At 54.3% G+C, this 16759-nt stretch overlaps 7 protein-coding genes across 8 annotated transcripts, besides 2 other annotated features; 3 read left to right on the top strand and 4 right to left on the bottom strand.

Annotated features, from left to right (window-relative positions):
• Positions 1 to 281: 281 nt before the first annotated feature.
• Positions 282 to 2760, bottom strand: EKO05_0008622 (uncharacterized protein; the record flags this gene model as incomplete). Its single annotated transcript, XM_038941792.1, has 5 exons — positions 282 to 423; positions 476 to 2064; positions 2114 to 2496; positions 2558 to 2581; positions 2643 to 2760. The coding sequence occupies 5 exons, from the start codon at positions 2758 to 2760 to the stop codon at positions 282 to 284; spliced, it is 2256 nt and encodes a 751-aa protein (XP_038796161.1).
• Positions 2761 to 3587: 827 nt separating this feature from the next.
• Positions 3588 to 5063, bottom strand: EKO05_0008621 (uncharacterized protein; the record flags this gene model as incomplete). Its single annotated transcript, XM_038946582.1, has 1 exon — positions 3588 to 5063. One exon carries the CDS (start codon positions 5061 to 5063, stop codon positions 3588 to 3590), a length of 1476 nt encoding a protein of 491 aa, XP_038796160.1.
• Positions 5064 to 6975: 1912 nt separating this feature from the next.
• EKO05_0008620 (uncharacterized protein) lies at positions 6976 to 8445 on the bottom strand (the record flags this gene model as incomplete). The annotated part of the gene is made up of 2 exons (XM_038941650.1): positions 6976 to 7861; positions 7910 to 8445. The coding sequence occupies 2 exons, from the start codon at positions 8443 to 8445 to the stop codon at positions 6976 to 6978; spliced, it is 1422 nt and encodes a 473-aa protein (XP_038796159.1).
• Positions 8446 to 9042: 597 nt separating this feature from the next.
• On the top strand, positions 9043 to 10941 carry EKO05_0008619 (bifunctional phosphoribosylaminoimidazolecarboxamide formyltransferase/IMP cyclohydrolase; the record flags this gene model as incomplete). The annotated part of the gene is made up of 3 exons (XM_038941735.1): positions 9043 to 9061; positions 9112 to 10452; positions 10502 to 10941. The coding sequence occupies 3 exons, from the start codon at positions 9043 to 9045 to the stop codon at positions 10939 to 10941; spliced, it is 1800 nt and encodes a 599-aa protein (XP_038796158.1).
• Positions 10942 to 11594: 653 nt separating this feature from the next.
• EKO05_0008618 (uncharacterized protein) lies at positions 11595 to 13148 on the top strand (the record flags this gene model as incomplete). The annotated part of the gene is made up of 2 exons (XM_038941604.1): positions 11595 to 11776; positions 11849 to 13148. The coding sequence occupies 2 exons, from the start codon at positions 11595 to 11597 to the stop codon at positions 13146 to 13148; spliced, it is 1482 nt and encodes a 493-aa protein (XP_038796157.1).
• A 404-nt stretch (positions 13149 to 13552) lies between these two features.
• EKO05_0008617 (uncharacterized protein) lies at positions 13553 to 15190 on the bottom strand (the record flags this gene model as incomplete). 2 transcript variants are annotated; one of them, XM_059637341.1, is made up of 3 exons in its annotated part: positions 13553 to 14540; positions 14595 to 14663; positions 14730 to 15190. In XM_059637341.1, the coding sequence occupies 3 exons, from the start codon at positions 15188 to 15190 to the stop codon at positions 13553 to 13555; spliced, it is 1518 nt and encodes a 505-aa protein (XP_059493324.1). The 2 variants fall into 2 exon arrangements, with proteins under 2 accessions (XP_059493324.1, XP_059493325.1); XM_059637342.1 differs by having other exon boundaries at positions 14595 to 15190.
• Positions 14907 to 14952: a tandem repeat.
• Positions 15084 to 15115: a tandem repeat.
• A 383-nt stretch (positions 15191 to 15573) lies between the features above and the next one.
• EKO05_0008616 (rRNA biogenesis protein rrp36) lies at positions 15574 to 16708 on the top strand (the record flags this gene model as incomplete). Its single annotated transcript, XM_038941622.1, has 3 exons — positions 15574 to 15759; positions 15808 to 16513; positions 16569 to 16708. 3 exons carry the CDS (start codon positions 15574 to 15576, stop codon positions 16706 to 16708), a joined length of 1032 nt encoding a protein of 343 aa, XP_038796155.1.
• Positions 16709 to 16759: the final 51 nt, after the last annotated feature.

The raw sequence follows: 16759 nt of genomic DNA, 5'->3' as shown, positions 1-16759 counted from the left end.
GGAACTGGAATAGCTCCTTGGCATGACGAGTTAATTCGCGCAAGTGTCAATCAAGCATCAAAAGCGTCTGACCGGACCGTTGTCGGCCTCAGTGCATTGTAGACTGTAAACGACATCGTAAGTATATATCACGACGAGATCTCCTAGTTGAACAAATACGCTGGTATTCTCATACACTCAACATCATGCAAGTCGCATGCCAGAACTGATAAAGGAAAATGTGAGCCTATGTACAATTCAAAACTCCCTCCTGATTTCTCAAACCCATGCTTTACGTTTGCTTAGATGTTGGCTGCCGACGCGATCTGAGGTGTTCCCTGAGGCCCGTAGCCGACCTGAGGGTCAGGATATCCAGGTGCCATGAAGTTGGTCTTGGGGTTCTTCTGCTCCTTCGCTGCTGAGCATCGTGCCATTGTCGGCGAACTAAAGTTTTTAGCATGACGTGAATTCGCGGATGAGACAGAGTGCTACTTACTTTCTTGAAATGGCATCTGTGAAGAAAAAGTTCTTAATGGGTTTCTCGAGAGCCTGGCCAGATACCTGCGATCCCTTGTTCTGGTCTACCAGCTGTACCTTGCTGAGGCCAGGCAGAGAAGTCGACTCGACCAAGTCGTACCTCCTGAGAGCGGGAGAAATCTCCTCCATACGGTCGCGAAGCTGTTCAACGTCATCGTAGGGCAGCTCAGCACCGAGGTACTCCGAGGCTGCTCGGATGATCTTCCAGTCTTCTCTTGAAGCGCCAGGCAGACCGACAGCAGCACGGGACATCTGTACACGGCCCTCAGTGTTGACGTATGTAACAGACTTCTCGGTGTAAGCAGCTCCAGGCAGGACAACATCAGCGAGCTGAGCGCCACGGTCACCGTGATGACCCTGGTAGATAACGAAAGCATCCTTGGGCAGCTCGGCCTCGTTGATCTCGTCAGCGCCGAGCAACCAGACAAACTTGGGCTTGGTGTTGGCGACCTCGGGCGAGGGGACAGTGAATCCAACATCATAAGCACCTGTGCGGGAAGCTGTTCGCTGAAGGACGTTGTAGCCATTCCACTCGGGTGTGGCGAAGCTGGCCTTGTTCTTCTCGACGAAGGAACCGACCTGCTCGAAGATGGATTTGGCATCGGCGTGCTCAGCGACAGCGCTGCCAACGACGATCATTGGCTTCTTGGCACCCTGGAGCACCTTTCCGAACTCGCCGGACAGAGCACTCTTCAAGTCATTGGCGTTGTCTCCAAGCTTCGAGTACTCGAACGTGCTCTCAAAGTCCTCACCAACGAGACCAATCTGGAGGTCTGACCTCAACCACTGCTTTCGGATACGGGCGTTGAGAACAGCGGCCTCATGTCGAGGGTTGGTACCAATGAGAAGAATGGCATCAGCCTCCTCCACACCGTAAATCCTGGAGTTGAACGAGTAGTTAGCACGGCTGTCGATACCGTGAGCAATGGGCTGGCTGCCTCCAGGCTGGTCAAGAGCCAGGTTGTCGGAGCCAAGCTTGTTAGCAAGGTCCTTCGCGGCCACGAGAGTCTCGGCCTCAACAAGGTGCCCGGCAACGAACTTGATCTCGTTCTCCTTGGGGGCAATCTTCTTGAAGGCGTTTCCAATTTCAACAAGAGCCTGCTCCCAAGATGCAGGCTGGAACTGATCATCGACGCGGATGAGCGGGTTGACCAAGCGCTGTGTGCTAAGAGCGTCGCATGCGAATCGGGTCTTGTCGTTGATCCATTCCTCGTTGACATCGTCGTTGAGACGGGGCAGAATCCTCATAACCTGGATACCGCGAGAGTCGACGCGGATGTTGGAGCCAAGGCCATCGAGGACATCAACTGTCTCAGTCTTGTACAGCTCCCAGGGACGAGCCTTGAAGGCATAGGGCTTCGAAACGAGGGCACCGACGGGGCAAAGATCGATGACGTTTCCAGAAAGCTCAGAGTCGAGGGAAGTCTCGAGGTATGTGCCAATCTGCAGGTCGTTGCCACGGCCAGTGGAGCCCATCTCGGGAGCGCCAGCGACGTCGTTGGAGAAACGAATGCATCGCGTGCAGTGAATGCACCTGTTCATGGAAGTCTGGGGGTCGTAAGCATAGAATTTGCAGGTCCTGTGACGAGAGTCCTACCTTGATCAGAGGTCCGATGTTCTTGTCCTCTACAGCACGCTTGCCACCAATCTCGTGGAATCGTCCACGGTCGGCGCCGTACCTCATCGACTGGTCTTGGAGATCGCATTCGCCTCCCTGGTCGCAAATGGGGCAGTCGAGCGGGTGGTTGGCAAGCAGAAACTCCATGACACCCTCGCGCGCCTTGTGGACGAGCGGCGAGTCGGTCTTGACCACCATGCCTGGCTGCACCGGCCACGCGCACGAGGCGACTGGCTTGGGAGCCCGCTCCACTTCGACCAGACACATGCGGCAGTTACCGGCAATCATCAGCTTCTCGTGGTAGCAGTATCGCGGCACGGTGCTGCCGGCCTTTTCGCAGGCCTGAATGAGGGCCGAGCCGGCTGTTCGGGGGGCGTTAGGACTGTGTCTGCAGCTGCGAGCGGGGTCAGTGAGGCAGCGTACCTTCGATTGAGACCTTCTTTCCATCTGTACAGCATGTCAGCGCTCGCCTTCGCAGGCCTCGCGGGCAACGGGGGGTGGCACAAACCGATTGTGAGCTCGACCTCTGCAGGCCGGGGGGCCGAGGCAGTAAAAGCCCGGCTGCCATTGAGGGCTGCGCGGTGGGCAGGCCTCTTCAGCGACCGGATCAATTGTTGCCGCAGCATGTTGGGGGCGTGTGAAGGGGGGCGATGGGACGTATTGCGGGAGGTCGTGTCGTAGCTGCAGATTATCAGATGCACCTTCCATGAGCACGTTGCCAAGGCCAGGAATCATCCAATTCGTGGCAGGCGTGATTGGTCAGGCGTCCGAGCGTCGTGCGCTGAACAAAATTCTTCGGTTGCCCTCACCCTCTTTCCTCTCTTCACTCATTACGGACACAATTTATTGTAGGAATGTCGAGCCCTTTACTCGGCCCTCCTCTATTACGTGTCCCAGAGCACGACCTACCGTGCGAGGTAGCTGGAGCAGAGGAGGCATCTGATGATATCTCGTTCCTTACCAACGTCGCTACATATTGCTGTGAAGATGAATGTTTCGCTACTTTTGCGAAAAGACGATGCTGTGTGAAGAGACACATGTCCGTCTTGTTTAAGCCTCGCAATCGTTGCATGCTGCTTTGACGCTACGTGCTGCGAGTCTTGACATAACAGTTACGCCTGGCACGCGGCTGCTCACACGGATGTTGGCGGGGGTCGTGCAAGCTTGAATCACGATAGTTTTACGTCCCTCTCTCATCTTTGCAGCTCCAAAGCACACATCGCTTGACACGGATAGATGACAGCAGTGGTGAACATATCGATACATTTCATTAATCGCCGTGTCGATCTACAAGCCTCACTGCAAGTCGCTCCAAAGCCAGGATATCGAGATCTATCCGCCTTTACGCAGCCTAACAATCAACTCCAAGCAAAAAGAAGAGAACACTATTACCCCAAACGCCTTTCAAAGAGCACAGCATGATCTGCACTAGATCATACTCTCGTCGTATAGTCTACTCGTCCTCAGGGCCAATCTCCATCTTCGCGCCCTTGCCAGCAGTCGTCTGAGCGACCGGGGCCATGACCTTTGTGGGTGGGACACCAAGGCCGTTGTGGTTGCGGAAGAACAGAACACCAGCGTTCTCACCGGTGGCACCCTCGGTGGGCTCGACCCACTGACACATGCGAGCACTCTTCCACATGGACTTGATGAAACCGATCGAGCCACCCTCGGTATCAGAGCGGTAGTGCTTGCCCATAACGGGCTTGATAGCCTCAGAAGCCTCATCAGCGTTGTAGAAGGGGATGGTGGAGATGTAGTGGTGGAGAACGTGGGTCTCGATGATGCCGTGGAGGAGAGTGCGTCCGATGAAGCCGAACTCACGGTCGATGGTAGCAGCGGCTCCGCGAACGTAAGTCCAGGTCTTTGCGTCGTAGTGAGGAAGAGTGGGGTCGGTGTGCTGAAGGAAGGTAATGGCAACGAGCCAGTGGTTGACCCAGAGGTAAGGAATGATGTACCAGACGAGGAGGTTGGCAAAACCGTAGTTCTTGCCGACCCAGGTAAGAGCAGCAAGGGTGATGGCAATGCCGACATCAGAGAGCAGGATGAGCTTCTCGTCCTTCTTCTCATACAGAGGAGACGAGGGGTTGAAGTGGTTGACGCCCTTCAAGAAGCCGTTCTTCTTGCCGACACCCTTGCCCTCGGACTGGCGCTCGTGGAAGTTGTGGCCGGTGACGTTGCTCATCAGGTACGTGGGCCAGCCACCAAGCTGCTGAGTGACCATGTGGATGAGGGTAGCGATGGGAGTCTCCTCGGTCAACTCGTGGAGCTCGTGGACGAACTTGCCAACACGGGAAGCGTAGACCTCACGGGTCTTGGGCACGAAGACCATGTCGCGCTCCATGTGGCCAGTGGCCTTGTGGTGCTTGCCGTGGGAGATTTTCCAGGAGAAGTAGGGGACAAGAAGAGCGGAGTGGCAGACCCAGCCAACGGTATCGTTGAGGACCTTGGAGGGAGAGAAGGCCTGGTGACCGCACTCGTGGGCCATGACCCAAAGACCGGTTCCAGACAGACCCTGCATGAAGGTGTACAGAGTCCACAGGACAGCGCGAACGGGCATCGAAGAGATGGTCTCGGGCGTCACATAGTTGTGGAATAGGTAGAAGGTAGCCGCGAGCTGAGCAAGGTCGCGGGCAACGTAGCCCAGACTGCGGACGGCGGAGCGCTCGAAGCAGTGCTTGGGGATGGCAGAGCGGAGCTGGCCAATGGTGTAGTCGGGGATCTCGAACTCGTTGCCGTAGGTATCGAGAAGCTTGCCGGCGGGCTTAGCGACGATGTCAGCCTCAGAGCCGAGCGACGACAGGGAAGTGTTGGAAGCCGATCCAGCTAGGGAGTCGGATGGCGAGTTTGCAATGGTCGAAGGAGCCGAGTCGGCGGTGACATTGCGCCTCAGAGCACCCACAGGGCGGGCAGTGGTGGTGGCAGCCATCGTGAAGACAACAATGGGATGTCGATGAGGATGGCGTTAAGAGTGCCCGTGGTTGAGGGGCAACGAAAGGGACAAGTTGCAGAAGACTTGTTGAGATGCAGATCGTTTGTTGAGGTCGAATGCCTGCAACGACAACAAAAGAACGATAGGCTGAAGACCGTCGCGGAATAGAAGAATCCAGGAGGAATTGAAGGGCAAGCAATTGAGAGCGGGCTGCAGTTTTTAAAGCACCAAAGATGCGCCAGGCGGTGTCGATTGGAATTTTGGGTAGACCCTGACAACTCTGGTAAGCGTCGCGAGCAGAGGTGTTCGAGAACAGGGGTCCCAATTAGACAGCTCCAGCTCGACTGCTAATGCACTTCCGATCTCCATCTCTCCACTCGGAAAAATGCCAGACTGGTTTCTTCTGGCTACACTTGCCACCGCATTGAACACCGTGAGCACTACACTGAGTGCGAAACACGACTTGTCTACAGTATCCACAGTGGCGGCATGCATCGCACACTCTGTAGCCTCAACACGCCTCCTCCTTCTGCCTTGTCTGGGGCGCTGCTTTGTCCGCTGTCTTGGCGCAGGGGCACGGCTTTTAGACCGCCAACTTGCACCGCCTATCACGCGTTCTTTTCCGTTGGTTTGCTCTGCAGCCTCGCCTAGAGGCCCAATCTCAGCAGGTACCAAGTTTGCGCCGACCCGCTTTGCGCCAACGTCCGAGAACCTTCCGAGTGTAACATGGCATTCTGATGCGCCGAGGCAACGGAGACAGTATCTGCGCACACTGGCAACCCAAAAGCGACGCAACAGCAGATGCAATTGCACATTTTCACCAACGGATCCTTTCGTGCAAAGCCGGGGTCAAACTTCGAAGACCCACCGGCCTTCCTGCAGGGCATCGCGCTAGCGTCTCTATCGATAAGGTGATTGGTGAGACCAACCACCTTACCGAGGCTTCAGCTCCGTTCCTGTTGTGGCAAACTTGAGGCTGTCATACACTGACCGAGTGTTCGATGTATCTCGTACCAGATGCTGACCTAAGAGCCATAGCTTTGGTCAAGGCAGTAAAGGCGGTGAGCTTTGAGCTAAACTACACTGACGTACAACTCGAATTGCGACATATCAAATCAATGCTTATCCACGCCTTGCAAGAATCGTGTCAATCGCTATCAGATGTTATCGGATGAAAGCGCCTCGACAGCTCATGTGAAAGGGGGAATCGCCTCAACACACCCGCATAGCTGAGCCGCTGACAGCAGGACTCAGCTGTTTGCAGGCCACCGATTTACTCCGGTGCTCATGACGACCAATGATAGGCATCAACCACCACACGTCTCGCCCAAGCCGACCAAGCCGACCAATTGCCTGAAACTACAACCACCACGCTCTGCTGCTGCATCTTCCTTGATATCAAGTCTGCAAGGTCAACCAACGACTGTGAACAGCTAAAAACGTTCTTGTCATGACGGAACTGGCTCATACAGTACACTAATTCTTATCAGACACACCTACACTCCGAGCAAAACATAAATCTAATCTTTCTCAACACAACATCGTGGCAAATCACGACTACACAGCTATACCGTGGCGTTCAAACAACGTTGAACGTCGCCAAAGTGGGTCTTCTCCAGACTTTCACATGCCAGCCAAACCCAGATCCATTTAGCACGATCGGCCCCTGCCCGCCGTTGTACGGATCCTTCCCTTAACTGAGATTGCACCTAGCGTCGATGTGCGCTTCCCAAGGTAATTTTCTCTCAAACAGTACCAAGCGTGGGGACATGGAGTCAGTGAACCTTGAGCTTGGCGGGCAATGGGTGAGGGAAGTTTTTCAAAGGTCTGCAGGGGATGCCAATAATATCTACGATTGTACGTCTATGTGGTATGCATTATACCTATCTACGAAGAAGGTCAGCGAGCTCTATCTTTTTAGGCTCACCAACCGTTTCCAGTCCACTTTCTTCCAGGCTACAAATGCTAGCAGCGCAAACACACTTATCCTTCCCACCAGCGCCGTTGCTACGGCTTTCCTCACAATGGGATAGTATCCCTCCAGCATCGAATTGACAGCCGCACCTCTTGCAACCATCTTTGCCCTCCCAGTTTGTCCCCATCCACGCCCAACACCCAGCCCTGCTATCCCCACTTCACCAGGCTTACCTACCGCCTCTTCTCCTTCGCTGAAGATGGGCCCTACAGCCTCGCTGCCAAAGCCCGGCAGGTCCTGCTCGCCCGCAGTGGTGGAGGAGCGCGTAGACATAGACGACATCTCAATTGATTTCTGACGCCTGAATCGATATGACATGGCCCACATGACGAACCTCACATCCCAGCTCGTGAACGTGGGGTACGTCCACAGCTCTAGCGCATTGTGCGGCGGAATGTGCTCCAGGAAATCACTCACAACGCCCAGTGTCAGTCCCCAAAGCAACAGCGGCGGTTTTCCGTCCCCACGGTCCTCTCCAAAGACCAAGTCCCTCGCTTTCCCAACCGCGCCCTTTGGCGGTGCACTAAAAGCGGGCACGAAGTCTGGTATCGTGGCGCAGTGTGTGGAGCTGGAGGGTACGAGGCGGATGGCTGCAAACATCATCTTCGAGAGCATGGCCTGCAGGAACCAGCGCTTTATGCCGAGTTCGGATTTCGCGAGGCGCGCGCTTACGTCGGCGTATTCGTGGGTACGGAGGACGGGAGAGAGGAGTGCGCGGATGGGCACCCAGTGCGAAGAGGCTACTTCGGTGGGCTGGAGGCGTTGGGCTGGATAGGAGGGCGAGGTAAGGAGGTAGATGTAGGGACAAAGTACCATGAGTCTGGGTGTATCAGCACCAATGATTAACAGGATAAGTGGTGATGCTTACGGGACTTTACCCCAGCTTGTGGTGACTATCCGCTGAGGGAGGTTACCAACTGCTATTGCGTTGTGGTAACCCAGATCGATCCCAACCTCCTCGAGCGCTTCCCTCATAGCGGTGACAGCATCGTCGTCATCCTCTGGATCTCTCTTCCCTCCAGGCAAAGCTACGTGCCCATTCCACTTATCGCCGATCCTCGTCGCTCGCTTGATGAAGAGCACCTCAGGATCGCCATGCTTCACCCAGTCCTGCTCGAAGAAGGCGTGTAGGATGTCTTCAAACTCCAGCTTGTGGCTGGATGCTGAAGCCGCGGAGGATCGTCGGCGCGGTTTTGGCGGATGTTGTGATGCAGAGTGCAGAGGTTTATCTGCATATGCTGGCCAATGGTTGTAGTTTGGTTGCACGCGTAAGATCAGGGCGACAGATGCGCGTTTGGGTACCTCTGGAGGACACGCGACTTCTGGATACGGGTGCGCGTTGAGTTCGAGGAGAACGGACTTGAGGTGTGCGATCAGATCTCCGGCGTTTGTTTGGGCTGGCATATTGGCGTGTGACGCTTAGCTTCGAGCTGTGGTAGCTTGCTCTGCTCGACGGCGCTGTCACGTAGAACACGGGATGGGAATATCTAGCGCAATAACGTGGTGCGACAAATCATATACGAAGCTGGAGAATCATACACGAACTTCCACAGACAACACCGCCTGTCATACAGCCCGAAGATGATGTAGATGATCCAGTAAGCTTGGGCGATGAAGAGCCTGGAGAACCGAGGCTAGCGCTAGTCATGTAAGCTGGGGTTATGTGGTGCAAGTGGGAAGTATGCAATCAGCACAATGGATCAACTACAGCATGGTATCACGCAGCCGCTCCAGCAGTCGATGGTGGACTGGGAGACGGTGCTGTTGGTAATGCCGTTTGCTCGATAGCGCTGCCGGAGGGGGAAGCCGTAGCGTACGCGAAGTCAGCGAGATCGGAACTCGAGGGGAGGGAGCATCGTCACAGCGGGGCAGATTGCTGCGCAAAAATATCAAGACACCCCACGCTGGGCGTCTGCGCTATTCGACCCCAGAAACTCTTTGACTCGTATTCTCGTTCCCACTTCATTTGATCACACATAGTCATTGAAGCATTCGATCAACATGGGTGGCCAAAAAACTGGTCAGTGGCTGGCTAGAATGAGAGGAGCTGTTCCTTCTAACACTGCACAGCTATTCTGTCCGTCTACGACAAGACAGGTCTGCTCGACCTGGCTAAGGGTCTTCATGAGGCCAACGTCCGGCTGCTCGCCTCTGGCGGCACGGCCAAGATGATCCGCCAGGCCAATTTCCCCGTCGAAGATGTCTCTGCCATTACCAAGGCACCTGAGATGCTCGGTGGACGCGTCAAGACGCTTCACCCTGCTGTCCACGGCGGCATTCTCGCACGCAACCTCGACTCGGACGACTCGGACCTCTCGGCAAACAGCATCGACAAGATCGACTTCGTCGTCTGTAACCTATACCCCTTCTCCGAGACCGTCGCCAGGATCAACGTCACCATCCCCGAGGCTGTTGAGGAGATTGACATCGGCGGTGTCACTCTTCTGCGAGCTGCGGCCAAGAACCACGCGCGCGTCACTATCATCAGTGACCCCAACGACTACCACGACCTCCTTACCGAGCTCAAGGCAAACAATGGCGAGGTTTCTGAGAAGAGCAGGCAGCGATACGCTCTCAAGGCTTTCGAGCAGACGTCCGCATACGACAGTGCCATCTCTGAGTTTTTCCGAAAGAAGTACGCTGGCGAGGGCGACCAGTTCCTTCCTCTGCGATACGGCGCCAACCCCCACCAGAAGCCTGCGACGGTCTCCATGCCTGACAAGCCTCTGCCCTTCAAGGTTCTTTGTGGATCACCAGGATACATCAACTTGCTAGATGCATTGAATGCATGGCCCTTAGTCCAGGAGCTGAGCAAAGCGCTGAACTACCCAGCCGCTGCCAGCTTCAAGCATGTGTCTCCCGCCGGTGCCGCTATTGGTGTTCCCCTCAGCGCGGAGGAGAGGCTGGTCTACATGGTCGACGACATCGAGGGTATCGAGAAGTCTGGTCTCGCCCAGGCTTATGCTAGGGCTCGTGGCGCCGACAGGATGTCCAGTTTTGGTGACATGATTGCCCTGTCCCACGAGGTCGACCTGCCAACTGCAAAGATCATCAGCCGAGAGGTTTCTGACGGTGTCATCGCGCCCGGCTACACCACGGAGGCTCTGGAAATCCTCAAGAAAAAGAAGGCTGGCAAGTACCTCGTCCTTCAGATGGACAACGACTATGTTCCATCCGCCGAGGAGACAAGGACGGTCTACGGCATCACTCTTAAGCAGCACCGCAACGATGCCAAGATTGCGCCTGCGGACAATTTCAACACCGTCATTGTCCCCAAGGGTACCGGCCCTCTGCCCGAGTCTGCGCAGCGTGATCTGACGGTGGCTACCATTGCGCTCAAGTACACACAGTCTAACAGTGTCTGCTACGCGCTCAACGGTCAGGTTGTTGGTCTTGGTGCCGGTCAGCAGTGTAAGTCCAAAACAATCGAAATGTTGTACCTTTGCTAATCAACGTCTAGCCCGCATCCACTGCACACGTCTAGCAGGCGACAAGGCTGACAACTGGTGGATGCGCTTCCACGAACGTACCCTCAACCTGAAGTTCAAGAAGGGCACCAAGCGTCCCTCCAAGTCTAACGCCATTGATCTCCTCTGCTCCGGTCTCGTCCCCGATGCTGGCATTGAGTACGATGACTTCGCTGCAAATTTTGAGGAAGGCCAGGTCCCTAAGTCGTTCACCCCAGAGGAGCGCAAGGAGTGGTTGTCGAAGCTCCAGGGCGTTGCGCTGTCCTCGGACGCTTTCTTCCCCTTTATCGACAATGTCTTCAGGGCGCACAGGAGTGGTGCCAAGTACATCGCTGCACCAACAGGAAGCCAAAATGACGGCGCCGTCTTTGAGACCGCCGAGAAGCTGGGTATCACGTTCGTCGAGCAGCACATCAGACTGTTCCACCACTAAGAAGTGGATTATGTGTGTTTCCAACAGGCGCATGGGTTTACGAAGTTCACGTAGGATGGTTTGATTGGGAACATATTCCCCAACGCATAGATATCAAAACGGTCACGTGATTACAGGGACGGACAACTACACATTCAACATGACCTTTTCACATTCCTCTCTTTTATCGCTAATCATCGACAGAATACGTATGATCAGAGATGCGAACTCATTGGGGGTAATGCAACCATCATGTACACTATGTGCTTGTGCTGAACATCCAACAAATTGGACATCGGTACATAGACGATACCTCTCGGGTACTGGTAGCACCCGTTCCGCGGTCGATGTAGAGACTCGTGAAGATCACCTTTCACTTTGCGCACGAGAATGTCGAGAAACAGCTAAGAATGCTCCTGAAATTTCATCAGCTGTCGCTCGATCGTTGATGCAAAATGCTACGGTCGACTCTCGGCAGGTCGTATTCTCACATGAGTCAGACCCACTCATCGCATCACGCTACGGGACATTAAAAATTCGTGATTTGCGCTAACACTCCAGTTTACTATAAGCATAGCTTGGTAATTAAAAAAGTACCTCCGTCGTGTTTTGATCTTTGACCTCTTAGACACCAATTCCGCACAGCGAATATCTCCAGCAAGAGTTGGGGAACGATGGCAACAGTAGAAGAGCAACAGCCACTACTCAGACCGGTCGTTGAAGATGCTGACGCGGACGGAAAGCATGATGAGGTGATTTTGGACTTTGAGGCGGGAGACCCTGAAAATCCTAGGGAATGGGACCCGAAGTTCAAGTGGTTGATTGTATTTCTTCTCGCTTTCATGGCATTTACTGTGTAAGAACTTCTTGTACTCGCTGTCATGTCTCGTTGTTCGAGATGTTCAAACTCACGCTTACGAATACACAGAACGTTTACGTGCATCGGCGTCGTCCCAATAGCAGCCAACATAGTTGACGAGCTCGAAGGCAAACACGCGAGCACATCAACCAGCGCCCTTCTCGTCACCATCTGGGAACTCGGCGAAGCAGCGGGTCCGCTTCTCATCGCACCGCTCTCGGAAGTTTTTGGTCGCTATCCCGTAATGAACGGATGTAACATCGTCTTCATCATCGCCACCTTTCTCACTGCTGGCAGCAAGAGCACTAAACTCCTGATCGCTGCGCGATGGCTCACCGGCTTTGCTGTCGCCTCCAATGTGCTCAACCCTAGTATTATTGGCGACATATTCGAATCTGACCAGCGCGGCTCAGCTATGAGTCTGATCTCGCTCGCACCTCTGATCGGCGGTGCGATTGGTCCAGCCATCGCAGGTGCTATTGCCCAAACCCTGGGCTGGAGACAAGTGCTACTGATGGCAGCGGGTCTAGCCGTCGTCGCTGAGATCCTTTTCTTGACGTGTTTTCGCGAGACATACAAGATGGCTATCTTGCACCAGCGGATGGCGCGTATCAAGCGCGAGAGCGGCGAGTTCAAGAAGGAGGTTGCAAAAACGAAGAACAAGCACGAAGACTTGCTGAAAATTTGGCACGCCCTCACGCGCCCCTTTGCTGTCCTCTTCGGCTCCGGCGTGCTAATGGCTCTTTCCCTACAAGCCTCCATATCCTTCAGTTTCTTCTACGTCATGTCCATCAGCCTGCCCTTGATCCTGCAAGAAGCCTACAACTTCAACCCTGCAGAGACTGGCGCGGCTTTCGTCATCTTCAGTATCGGCTCACTCATGAGCGTCGTGCTCTGCAACTTCTCCCTCGACAGAATCTACGTCTCGCTTCGCAACCGAAGCTCTACCCCAGACGTGGGCAAACCGGAGTACCGCCTTCCCCTCGCAGTCCTCGGTTCTGTCTTGTTACCCTTCAGCGTTACAGCGTATGGCTGGATTGCACAATACCGACTCCCTGTACCGCTTCTGCTTGCCTCCGTTGCGCTCCTCGATTTCACACTGCTCACCAACATCATCCCACTGCAAGCATACGTTGTAGATGCCTGCGGACTTTATTCGGCGAGTGCGATGACGGGTGTCATCGTGACGAGGTGTCTGATGGGGACGTTTTTGCCGCTGGCGACGGGTCCGTTGGCCGAGTATCTAGGTTACGGGTGGGGTTTCACGGTACTGGGAGGTGTGGCGGCCATGGTAGCTCTAATCCCGGCCGCTATCTTCAGGTACGGAAGTGAGTGGAGGCAGAGAAGCGAGTACACGAGGGATGTTTGAGTGCATTTGCAGAGAAGACTATACAGACTCAGACGTGAGGACGGAGCAAAAGAGTAGCATAGACGCGCATGGCGATCAAGGTGTTTGTGCATCTATGAATCCAGGTACGACCTATTGTGCAGCTCACTACACATCGCGAGGGGGGTAATGGCCTCAACTCTGGAATGTAGGAAGATGGAATAACCGTGAACAGCTCTAGCAAGCATTTACTATAGGACACCTCAATCCTGTCTCATTATCGCTGGGTATCTAGGAGCCTCTACATCGATATAACTATAAGATGCAAGACAATCATACCTGGGCGTTGCGATCTGTTCTGCCAATAAAGCCTGGCCGTCATCGCACGCAACCACTTATGCATACCAAAGTCCGCGTATACAAGATCATCGCGACTGGCAACATGCTTAAGCCAGCTTCACACCGCCTTGACCCTTCTGTGCCTCCTCGTCACTCTCACTGCTATCATCGCTTTCGCATTTTTCGGCCTCGTCTGCCTTTTCAATGCTTTTGCCCTGATTAGCACCTCCAGCTGCCTTGAGCTTTGCAGCTGCCTCGCGTTTCTTGGCCTTTTTGTCCTGCTTGTTCTTCCTCTTTTTCGATGGGCTCTCCATTGAGACCTTGCCTTGCAGTTCACCACCCGGGTAGGCAGTTCCTTGAGTGGCGGCGTCCTTCTCTGGCCATTCATACGCCCATCTACCAGTGCTGTGTTGAAAGTGCTCCTTCCTCATGAACTTGGAAACATCCTGCTGTGTACGCAGAGCCTCGAGATACCCGGCAACCTCACGCAGCTTATCTTCCTGCATCTGTTGTGTTGTAGCGCTGAACTCGCTTATTTGGAGGAGATTGTGTGGTTGCGCAGCTGCCTTGAGCATTGAGTCGTCGATCAGAACAGTGTTGTGTTGCCCAAAGCGCCCTCCGTTGGCATAGTCCGGGTGCTGCTGCTGGATCTCCTCTTTGTTCCAGACAATATCCAGATTCTTGTAAACCTGCACGTTCTGGTTGTAATGTTCAGGCTTCAGGTTGAAATCGCCGCGAGACCATTGAGCAACAAGAGTCTTCCTCAGATCCTCTTCCAAGGACTGCTCTACGAGCGAAGCCACGTTCTCAGGACGAGCACTAGACCACACCATGACGGCAAAGTTCGAAAACAGGTATCGCAAGAAGGGGATGAGGAAGGGTCGTGCGATCATCGTCTTCTTGTTCCTGTTCGGGCGATAGAGCAGTGTGCCGTTCAGGTCGAGAATGACGAGTATACGACCTGACAATGCGACCGTGGATGGTTCTCCTGCCGCTTGAGCCATGTACGCTTCGGTCGGCGTAGGCGCAGGTAACATGATTTTCGGGTCTCTGCTTCTTCCAGTGGGTTTGGTGGTGGGATACGCTGCGGGCTCTCTATAAGACTTGTTAATGCGCGAACTGATGCCAACCCGACGAAGGGAGTCATACTCTTGCGCCCTGGTTAGGCTACCTGCAACTGCCTGCACAGGCTCGTCATCAGAGAATAGAGTTGATGCCCTGTGGCTGGCGTTAGTCCTGCGATTTCTTGCTTTTGTGCCCTTGTAGAGCTTGTCGAAGGCATACTGTAGGTCGCTACTCGAGACACTTTGTAGGCCTGTGTGAGGCTGCGCGACCGCAAAGGATGGCGCAAAGAAGGGATAGGGGCTCGGAGCTTGCTGTCCGAAAGCCTGCTGCGGGGCGTTGGCTGGCGTGAATCCTTGGTTGTATGCATAATACTGCGCCCACTGGTGGTAGTAGGCTTGTGCCTGTGCCTGCGCCTGTGCCTGCGCCTGTGCCTGCGCCTGTGGTGTTGCGGAGTTGGTGTAAATCTGCTGAATGTTGGGATAGTACTCCTGCGGCTGCACATGATTTGTGTTCCATGGCGCGCTTGCTACAGGCGAGGCATCGGTATGGCCTTGCGATGGCGTGTGCCACTGATTGCGGTTGCAGTTGCGGTTGCGGTTGCGATTCTGATCGTGGGGCTGTCCTGGGTAGCCATAGTTTGGCGAAAACGGCTGCGCCCAAGGATTGAAGTTGTTGTTCATGGCGGCGACAGAAGGCCTTGTGTGGGTGTGTAAAGGAGATGCGCTGTCGTGACGACCGACAGTGGCCTTGTGTGGGTTAGTGTTGGGTTCTGCAACTGCAGCGTCGTGGGGAATATACCGTTCGTTTTCGACAGACATGGCGAACAAACGGTGCTCGCTTAGCGGCGTGCAGTGTTTTCAAGACGGGTTGGAAGAGGTGTGAAGGTGAAAGTGAAAATTGCAGCATGAAGTCCAAGCAAGAAGTCTGTCTAGCATGCACGTGTAAGTTCGCTGTTGCCTCTCATGGTTTTGCGCCGGCTAAACTATGGTTGAACGGTGGGGCTAAACTTTTTAGAAGCCGGCATCACCGCCTTCGATGTTCAGTCTGATTAAAAAGACACAAAATGCCGCCACTCTCTAGGAAGCTTGATCGTAAGCTGCGCGCTGCTGAAGAGAGCTCAGACGAAAGCGAGAATTATGAAGTGACCGATAGATCTTCCTCTGAGTCTGTGCTCGAATTTGGTGCTGGAGAGGTTGTGGGCTCAGATAGTGCAGATGAGAACGCAGATGGCTCTCAAGACGAGGAAGTGGTGAGTATCAGATGACTGATTTCTCAGTCTCGCGCTCATGTTTCATAGTTAGATGCGTCTGAGGACGACCAAGTACAAGCACAGATGAGCAAAGTGTCGTTTGGAGCTCTGGCCAAGGCACAAGACGCGCTCTCAAAATCGACCGACCGAAAGCGCAAGCGGGGCGACGATTCTTCCAAATCACAGGAAGACAAACTGGAAGCATTGAGAGAGCGGTTACGGCAGATCAAAGCAGAGAAGCTTGCAAATGGCGAGGTGAAGCCTAGCAAGAAGCCCAAGATCGCCGAAAAGAACAAGACAAAGCACCATGAGTCAGACGAGAACGAGGAAGGAGAGGGCGACTCGGAATCAGATGCCGCGCCGCACGCACGATCTAGCAAACACGCACCCGCTGTGCAGTCGAGCAAGCGCATGGTCTCACGCAAGCGAAATGTTGTCGATGTCAAGAAACCTGTCTTCCGTGACCCCCGATTCGAGAACATTGGTGGACCTCGACCAGATGAAAACACGGTCAGCAGGCGCTATGCGTTCCTGAGCGACTACAAGGCGTCCGAGATTGCGGAACTCAAGAAGGCTATCAAGAAGTCAAGAAACGGTGATGAGAAGGAACAAATGAGAAAGCAATTGGAGTCGATGGAGTCTCAGCAGAAAGCGCAGCAGAGGAAGGATGAGCAGCAGGCTGTTGTGCGAGAACACAAAAAGAAGGAGAAGGAGCTGGTCAAGGACGGCAAGCAGCCGTTCTACCTAAAGAAGTGTATGTTGCATGCTGTTGTTAGTTTACTACGTTCGTTCGCTAACAAATTACACAGCCGAGCAAAAGAAGCTTGCCCTAATCGACCGCTTCCAGAATATGAAGTCGAAGCAGCGCGACAGGACCATCGAGCGCCGTCGCAAGAAGGTGACCTCAAAGGAGCGGAGGAACATGCCCGCGGAGCGACGCGCTGCATGAGCGAGCTCACAGGTACCCGCTGCAGGGCGGGATCTGGACGGGAAGAGCAGG

Source organism: Ascochyta rabiei, chromosome 15, assembly GCF_004011695.2.
Source record: "Ascochyta rabiei chromosome 15, complete sequence".
Classification (NCBI taxonomy): domain Eukaryota; kingdom Fungi; phylum Ascomycota; class Dothideomycetes; order Pleosporales; family Didymellaceae; genus Ascochyta; species Ascochyta rabiei.
Note: the sequence above shows the minus strand (reverse complement) of the source record. Positions and strands in the feature narration are given on the sequence as shown.